Source organism: Lathyrus oleraceus, chromosome 5 (genome assembly GCF_024323335.1).
Source record: "Lathyrus oleraceus cultivar Zhongwan6 chromosome 5, CAAS_Psat_ZW6_1.0, whole genome shotgun sequence".
Classification (NCBI taxonomy): Eukaryota; Viridiplantae; Streptophyta; class Magnoliopsida; order Fabales; family Fabaceae; genus Lathyrus; species Lathyrus oleraceus.
The window spans coordinates 553,428,164-553,437,673 of record NC_066583.1 but is presented as its reverse complement, the minus strand read 5'-3'; the positions used below and the strand labels follow the sequence as shown (position 1 = coordinate 553,437,673).

General features: G+C 34.4%; 1 protein-coding gene across 3 annotated transcripts; it reads left to right on the top strand.

Moving 5' to 3' along the window:
• Positions 1-3,257: 3,257 nt before the first annotated feature.
• LOC127086327 (protein SPA1-RELATED 3) lies at positions 3,258-7,846 on the top strand. 3 transcript variants are annotated; one of them, XM_051027081.1, is made up of 8 exons: positions 3,258-3,426; positions 3,695-4,760; positions 5,116-5,273; positions 5,393-6,332; positions 6,479-6,625; positions 6,760-7,071; positions 7,188-7,247; positions 7,345-7,846. In XM_051027081.1, exons 2-8 carry the CDS (start codon positions 3,939-3,941, stop codon positions 7,531-7,533), a joined length of 2,628 nt encoding a protein of 875 aa, XP_050883038.1. In that variant the 5' UTR covers positions 3,258-3,426; positions 3,695-3,938; the 3' UTR covers positions 7,534-7,846. The 3 variants fall into 3 exon arrangements, with proteins under 3 accessions (XP_050883038.1, XP_050883040.1, XP_050883039.1); XM_051027082.1 differs by having other exon boundaries at positions 3,337-3,548; XM_051027083.1 differs by lacking the exons at positions 7,188-7,247; positions 7,345-7,846 and having other exon boundaries at positions 6,479-6,675; positions 6,760-6,905.
• The last annotated feature ends 1,664 nt before the right edge of the window (positions 7,847-9,510 follow it).

Genomic DNA, 9,510 nt, shown 5'->3' with positions numbered 1-9,510 from the left:
TGATGGGAGGGTAAGGAACCCTCAACATCCTAGCTGCCTACCCATCAATAATAAAATTCTCCACCCGCCTTACCTTAGGATTGTAGAGCTTCATACTTCTGCTACAACTTCTCCTTTCTGGAGTTCTCCTTAGGGTTCCTAGCCTCCTTCTCTGTTTTCCAAATTTTCTTACGTATCAACCTTTATCTCAATTCTCACCTTTTCTATTTAAATAACCTAAAAAGGTTTTGTTAATTCTCAACTTTCCGTCAACTCTTGACTATTACTCCTTGACACTCCAATTTTCTTAAACTTCTAATTTCACCCCGTATTCTAAATTTTAATATTTTTAGTATTTTAATTAAATAAATATTTCATTTCAATAAATATTTAATAAAAATTCTCCAAATTTTTATTTTCTCAAATTATTTTCAAATAACTAAATTTATCTAATTATTTTTAATAATTCTAAGAAATTTTATTTTATTTTTGTACTCTTCAGTTCTATAACTGGTCATTATTAAATTATCAAAATACCCCTAAGCATCAAATAACACAAAAAATTGAATATCACGAATAAAGCACACCAATAATTAAATAAAATATTTAATTAAAAATAGGGGTGTTACAAATGACACTCCAGATTCTTGTATCGCAACTTGGACTTACTTATGTTATTCTCTCTATCATCCTTCAGTTTCTTTTTATGACTTCTCCCCCTATTTTCAATGACATGTACCTCAAATTAGATGAAGAACCCCATGCCTTCATTCTCATCTCCTCATTAAGAATACAACCCTTAGTCGTTTCTAAAAAAACAACACCTCTAGAAGCAGAACTTGTGATAAAAACCTAAAATATCTCATAAGACTCTAGCAAAGATAGCAATAGAAATAGTCCCAAAAATTCATCATTAAATTTGATACTCATTCCTGATATCTGATCAAAGAGCCCTTGAGATTCACTCAAGTGATTGGAAATAGAAGTCCCCTCCTTATACTTCAAATTTATGAAGCTATTCAACAAGAACAATTTATTACTCCCTGATTTAGAGACATACAAGGACTCTATCTTCTCCCACAATTTTTTTTGTATGTGTCTCATTAGCAATATGATTATAAACATTATCTTCTACATATTGTCAAATAAAACCACACATATGTTGATGTTTAAACTCCCATTCTTAATCAGGCACACAATCTGACTTTGCGGAACTAAAAACCAGTAAATGCAATTTCTTCACAAATAGTAAGTCTTTCATCTTGTCCTTCGATAAATGGTAATTAGAACCATTCAACAACACCAATCTTCATCTTTGTATTTGACTTCATCATTCAAACAAGTAAAATAGGCTTTAACCAAGAGCTCTGATACCACTCTAATGAAAAATCAAGACACAATAACTAACAAATATGTAGAGGATATAAAATTTTCCACACATGTAGAAACCTTGAGGATCAACAAAAAATATAAGATGATAAGTCGAACAAATAAGGCACAAAAAGAACACTAATATTTTGACGTGGAAAAATCCTCAACATAAGAGTAAAAACCACGAGTCGTCCAGACCAAAGAAATAACTCTACTATAATCAATTAAGGGTACAAGAGAGTCTTAAAGTGATTCACAAGCTAGTGCTAACAATTGCAAATCACAAAGCAAACTAGCTTACAAATAAGAATAAAAACGTTGAAAAATTATCCAAATCTATGAACCTGCCCTCCAAATTTGAGCCGATCCGACGGTTAACGAATCCAGGAACGTCGATTTAGTGAGACCGATTGTAGAAAAATAAGAATAGGTTTATCTCATTTTTTCTCTCTTTTGAATACTTATTTTCTATACTCATCTCTCTCAACCCTAAATTGATTCTCTTTACTTAAATAAGTGAGACAAATAGATTAATCATATTTTGGTCTCCACATAGGAAAGGAGTCCAAACTCAACAATAATAAGCCTTATGAAAAAGAAGAAAAATCTATATTTTATTTTTGAGGTTGATTTTTCTTATTAATTTAATGAATAACACATACTTTAATAAAAGTAAGATCTATCTTCCCAACCAAGTTAATAAGATGTGTTCTCTGTCGACCATAGACACAGTAAGATGAAGCTTCACATTTGATCCAAGTTTTAGACATCTCAATCAACTCTCATAAGTACTTATCTCACGTGAAAAAAAATATATGAATTAAATCTCTTCTAACTCATCTGTTACTTTTTATTCTTTCACTGACTTAAGCGTTTGAATATTAATCTTGATATCAACCTCCTCTCAAACACACCAAAAATACAAATTTATCACAACAAGACATTACCTCAATGTTCAGCGATTATTTCTAGTTTTGAGTCCACGTTGTAACAACGAAAATTTTACAAAATTATTATATCATTTGTAGACATATATAACAATTTTTTAAAAGACAAACATTTAATATATGTGCAAATTTTCAAAAGAACATTTATTCATGAGTCAATAATGGAGCAAACAATGGGAAAAAGAAACACAACATGTATGTTTCATGTTATTATTTTCCTCACCAAATTACATTTCCTTCGATAAGCAAGCATCACGGTCTTTTCATTTCACCAATTCAATTTATATCCAACCCAACAATTAATTAACTAATAACACTCCTGAAACTTAGAAACTTTTGTCTCCAGGTTATCGTTAATCAAGACAATAATTTAAAATAATGGACGAATAATTACTTATTAGTATCTTTAAGACCACACTTTGCTAACACCTAAACAGATTGTTCATACTTGTTATAGTCTCCTTTTATAATTAAATAACTAAGTTTTTTTCCACTTTGGGATATGAGAGATGCATTTTAAAAACAGAGATACCACCACCACCACCATACTATATAAAATATACCCATTTATTTATAAAAAAAAATCTTACACACAATGTTTGTGTGTGTATGCAAATATAATATTATCACTTTTTCTGAATTTTTCAAACATGGCCCACAATTTATTAGTTATTTATTAAATTTAATCTAATCCCTTTACCTTACTTAAGGTCACAGTAGAGCCACGTAGTTTATTTGTAATAAATATGGTAATAAAAAAGCGGGAAGATAACAAGATGAAGTGGAAACAAAAGGGTAAAAAAAATAGATATTTGGATAAACAAATATGGAAATAAAAGTAATAGGGTGTGAAATGAAAATATGGAAAAGTTTCCTTTTAGAAAAATTCTCAAACAATGTTTTTATTCTAAATTAATATAATATATTATTATTATTATTTTTGTGGGGAAGGTTTTATTTGTTTTGTACTTGTGTTTCATTTTATTATATGTTTTTTGTTTTTTTTAATGTGTGTAATTTATGAGGTCGTGGAGGTTCAATGTAGTTGTGGAACTAAACTTTTGTTGTGTGGTTCTGTATTGAGGTTGGCCTAAGCTGAAACAGGAGAGATCCTCTTATGGTGACACTGGTACAAATCTCTTATCTCTCTCTCTCTCTCTTTGTCTTCTATCTCTTCATTTATTAACTTTGGTGATGGGTGGTGGTAAATTCTGATCAATTTGGATAAAGTTTAGTACTTTTTGGAGAAGGGTATGTCTTGTTTTTTGTTTTTCTGCTAGTGTTCTACTTTTGAAGTTCAAAATATTGTTTTTTTTAGTTGGGTGTTCTCAATCTCATCTTTGTGCTATTGAAAGATTTGTTTTTGAATTGCATCCTGAATTTTTTTGTGAATTCAGGTTGATAAGTTTGAAGGGAGTTGTGAACTGTGATCAAGTTTAGTGTTTGAAAGGTGAAAGATGAGATTTTTTTGATCTTGTTATTGATTTTTTGTTGGGTTTTTTGTGACCAATGAAATGAGGTTTGAGTTAACATGGTGGTGATGGAGTTGCATGAGTGTGAAAGAAGTTGGAAGAGTTTTGTATTTGTTGGATTTGTTGAGTTTTGTATACATGCAAGTGCAATTACTCTAAGTGGATAAAGATGGAGGATAATTCTGAGAGTTCTAGGGCTTTGAATAGTTCTGGAGTTTCAGATAGGAATCAAAGGCAAAACCGTTTTTCCGGCGAGGGATCGGAGGATTCTAGGTTTAGAAAGGAAAGAGATTGGATTCATGGTGCACAGCAAGTTGATCTAAACAAAACCTTAGGAGGGTTTTGTGAGGATGAAGTTGAGAATGACCCTTTCATTTCTTCGGTAGAATGGGATGATATTAGCTTGAGGCAGTGGTTGGATAAGCCCGATCGATCGGTTGATTTCTTCGAGTGCTTGCATGTGTTTAGACAAATAGTAGAAATCGTTAATGCGGCACATTGTCAAGGTGTTGTTGTTCATAACGTGAGGCCTTCATGCTTTGTCATGTCGTCTTTCAACCATATCTCGTTTATTGAATCGGCTTCTTGTTCGGATACTGGTTCGGATTCTTTAGGAGATGGAATGAATGGCGAACAAGGTGTTGAGGTTAAGACTCCGACGTCTCACTGTCCTCGTGATATTATGCATCCGCAGAGTTTAGGAGGTGAAGAGTTTTTGCCTGCCAAGATTTCGACGGCTGCTCGGTCTGATTCTAGTTGCATGCTGTCAAGTGCTGTGTATGCAGCTCGTGCGTCGTTAATAGAAGAAACAGAAGAGAATAAAATGAAAGATAGGAGGAAGGATGAAGAAGTGGAAGTAAAGAAGCAATCGTTTCCGATGAAACAAATACTGCAAATGGAGATGAGTTGGTACACTAGTCCTGAAGAGGTTGCCGGTACTCCGAGTTCATGTGCTTCGGATGTTTACAGATTAGGGATTCTTCTATTCGAGGTATTCGAGCTTCATAGCTCAATTTGTACAATTATTAAGTTCTTATATTTCATTTCGGTACACTATAGGCCTGTTTGGATTGGTTTATTTGAGTTTATTTATTGACATAAGTACTTATGAGATTGTTCGAGAAAACTTATGGAAAACAACTTATGACATGTTCATAAGCTTTTTTCATCTTATTTTCATAAGCTCTTTAGGATAGCTTATGAAAACTGCTTATAGATTATATGAGAACAGTTTGGCTTTAATCTATCTTTTGTTATAGAAATATTCTATAAGCGCTTAATTAAGCTGTTTATCCAAACGTGGTCTTTGTATGTTAGTCTAACTTGCTTATCCTACATGTGAACAGCTATTCTGTCCATTGAGCTCAAGAGAAGAGAAAAGTAGAACAATGTCTAGTCTTAGGCATAGAGTTCTTCCTCCGCAGTTACTTCTAAAATGGCCTAAGGAAGCTTCGTTTTGCTTATGGTTACTACATCCCGACCCTAGCAGTCGTCCAACACTAGGGTAATTTATCTTCATCGCATTAATCTTATATATCGAGTATCCATTTGAGAGGATTGTTTTCTTTTTCGTAGAACATTACCGAAGATATCTTCTAAACCGTTTATTTTCTTATGTATCAGTGAGTTGTTGCAAAGCGAGTTCCTTAATGAACAGCGCGATGATATGGAAGAACGTGAAGCAGCAATAGAGATTAGACAAAAGATAGAAGATCAGGAGTTGTTACTCGAATTCCTTGCGTTACTTAGACAAAGAAAACAGGAAGTTGCTGAAAAACTGCAACACACTATCTCTTTTCTGTCTTCAGATATCGAAGAAGTGGCCAAGAAGCAAACTAGGTTTAAAGAGATTTCCGGTGTTGAACTAGGGAGCGACGATCGTTCAGCATCAACATTTCCATCCATGACAGTTATCGATAGCGAAGATTCTGCATGTTTAGGAACTAGAAAACGAGTCAGATTAGGGGTGCATGTTGATGAATGTGACGATAACACGGGGAATGATCAGAGAAATCCGGGAAGTTTTCTTTCAAAAAGTTCACGACTAATGAAAAACTTCAAGAAACTCGAGTCAGCGTACTTTTTAACGCGATGCAAACCAACATATTCCTTGGGGAGACAGGCGGTTAGACATTCATCTATAGCAAATGATGGGAGAGGATCTGTTGTCATAAATGAAAGAAGTAGCATCAATAACTTGGCCTTGAAAGAGAAAGGAAGGGACGGCGGTGCAAGTGGTTGGATAAACCCTTTCCTCGAGGGTTTGTGCAAGTACTTATCTTTCAGTAAGGTCAAGGTAAAAGCTGACCTAAAGCAAGGAGATCTTTTGCATTCGTCCAACCTAGTATGCTCGCTCAGTTTCGATCGCGACGGAGAATTTTTCGCAACCGCCGGTGTGAATAAAAAAATCAAAATATTTGAATGTGATACAATCATAAACGAGGATCGTGATATCCACTATCCGGTAGTAGAGATGGCTTGCAGGTCAAAGTTGAGCAGTTTATGTTGGAATACATACATCAAAAGTCAAATTGCTTCTAGTAACTTTGAAGGTGTTGTACAGGTAACTCAAATGCCATTGACAGGTTGATTTTGGTTGAACTCCGTGATCAAATATCACGCGTTCTCGGTTTGCGTTCATAGTATCTGTTTTCTTTTAATCTGCGTTTGTTTTTCCTGACAAATGCTGTAACTTGCTATCTTATTCAGTTATGGGACGTTACGAGAAGTCAAGTACTATCTGAAATGAGGGAGCACGAGCGGCGAGTGTGGTCGATTGATTTCTCATCAGCAGATCCAACAATGTTGGCAAGTGGAAGCGACGACGGTTGCGTTAAGCTATGGAGTATCAATCAGGCAAAATTCCATTTTCGCACTTGGTGGATGTCAAGCTTTGAAAACTAAACGTACTGCAGTTATATTTCATGTTTTATATATTTTTGTGCTGGATGTATGATGAGTTGTTTCTCTCACCTGGGCTGTTACTGCAGGGAGTTAGTATCGGCACCATCAAAACAAAGGCGAACGTATGCTGTGTTCAGTTTCCTCTCGATTCCGCTCGCTACCTTGCATTTGGTTCCGCGGATCACCGGATATATTACTACGATCTACGCAATTTAAGAGCACCGCTTTGTACTTTAGTCGGACATAATAAGACAGTGAGCTACATCAAGTTTGTAGACAATGTCAACCTTGTCTCCGCGTCCACAGACAACACTTTGAAGCTTTGGGATTTGTCTACGTGTACATCTCGAGTTATCGACTCGCCGATTCAATCGTTCACTGGTCACACGAATGTTAAGGTACACAAACAATAACATGCAATTTTGCTTCCAACGCATGTGGTTTCTAAGGTTTAGTGTCGTGTCCGTGTCTGTGTCGTATATAATCTCGATGATTGATGTTTCTTTTATTGCAGAACTTCGTGGGATTATCGGTATCGGATGGTTATATTGCAACTGGTTCAGAGACAAATGAGGTATGCATATTTCACATGCTTTTTGTATCATTTTTTTTCTTCTTTTTTCTATTTATTTAAAGTACTAATGAAGATAAGTGTTATCTATGTGGATTAGGTGTTTATATATCACAAGGCCTTCCCTATGCCAGCATTGCAATTCAAGTTTCAGAACACAGATCCGATATCCGGCCACGAAGTGGACGATGCGGCACAGTTTGTCTCCTCGGTTTGTTGGCGTGGTCAGTCGCCAACATTAATCGCGGCAAACTCGACAGGGAATGTTAAGATTCTGGAGATGGTTTGAGTTAACCTCTACACAACAATCTAAATGATTCATAGTTTTGTGTAAGAGAACCAAGAACATATTCAATTGTTATAATATAGGGGTATACAAGTTCCTTCATTATTACTTGCAAGTTGTAACATAACAAATTTTTGCATTATTATTGTTAGATTATAGCTGAAACAGGTGAAAGAGAAGAGTGAGATTGATAAGGAAGAAAAAAAAATTGTTGTAGATAAAGTGGCATATGGAAAAATGTAAAAGAGGTCAAAATCTATATGGGATTTTATTATGGTTTTGATCCATATTCAATTTTACATATTTATTTTTCCTACATGGAAGCTACTCATTTTAATGTAGAATTCGATGATATTTAGATATAAATGTTGCTTTTCTCGTGGCACAATTTGATTTCTTGAATGTTGTGTTTTTCTTTGTTACACAAAGATCTTGAAGGTTACACAAAGATCTTTGGAATTCATTTGTTCGTGAAAAAACAGATTGTTAGCCATATGTATTGCTGTCTGGTCGTCACAAAAACAAAAAGGTTCACGGTGGAGTGCTTTTTGTCACAATAAGCTTCATGGAGGATTGAATAGGCATTGAGAGAATAATTTTGGGGCAGGCTTGGCACCAAGGAGTCATGCTTCTAATCCAGGCTATATTTTTGTTGACAAACTGACATGCCTTGAGATGATTTAACCACTTCGAAGCCAAGTCTTTAATACTGAATTTTGTATCAAGTACCTATTTTAAATAAGATATATCAGTCATATTATTACCAACAATCATGAGATCTTCAACATAATCAAAATAGTCGTAAAATAATTGCAAGTATTTTTCGTAAAGAGATAATCAGATTTAGACTAATGATAACCTAATTCAATTAGTGTAGAGGTTAACTTGTGTTTCCATTGTCTACTATCAAGCCATAAATAGAACGATTTAATTTACAAATTAGGTTATTACTTGAAACTCTTAATCCGGGGAGGCTTTCAGGTATACATCTTCATCTAAGTCGTCATGTAAAAAAAACAGTAACTTATGTCTAATTGGTATAGATACCGATTGTTGGTGGCATATAAAGATAAAAGAAGTTAAATGATGGTCATTTTGAACATTGGGCTAAAAGTTTCAAAATAGTCGATGCCTTCGTCTCGGTGAAAACCTTTAGCTATAAGGTGAGATTTTTACCTTTCAATAGTCACATTGGTCACATATTTGACTTTCAAAATTTATTTTCAACCGATGAGTCTTTTGTTAGGAGGTAGAGAGACTAGTTTCCACGTGTTGTTATCATTTAAATATTGAAGCTCAAGTTGAATGACATGTTTTTAATTGGGGTCAAAAGTAGCCTTGGTGTAACTAGTAGGTTCAATAATTTAACATAACTTTAAGTTAAAATATTTGGGATTAGTGGATAGGCTATTATAAGAAACAACACGTTGAATAAAATAAAGGATATTACTTGTAGAGGTGTTGTTACTAGAGTGAGTATTACCTTTTATATGGTCACAATGATAATCTTATAAGTAAGGTGGAGATTTGGTTAATTTGTTGATTTTTTTGACTTGGGGAGGAGGATGGTTAATGTTAGTGTTCAGATGGTTAATGTTAGTGTGTGGTTGGGATGATGGAAGAGGTGGGGAAATTGGATTAAGGTTGTTAGGAATAAGTGAATTGTTATGAGGTGAAGTATTTAGACAATCCTCAATAAGGTAATCATGAGGGATATGCTGATGGTGAATGGTTGGGAGATTGCAGGTTAGAAGGGTGGGGAAATATGTGTTCATAGAAAAATGTATCTCTTGATATGAAGAGTTTTTTGTTTTGAAGGTCAAAGAGGAAAACAACTTTAACACCCTGTTTATGATCAAGAAAAAATACATTTTCTTTTTCTAGGATCAAATTTATTCATACCATGTTTAAGGTTGACAACATAAACTAAACAACCAAACACTTATGGCATAACATAGTCAGGGATGATATTATGCATGA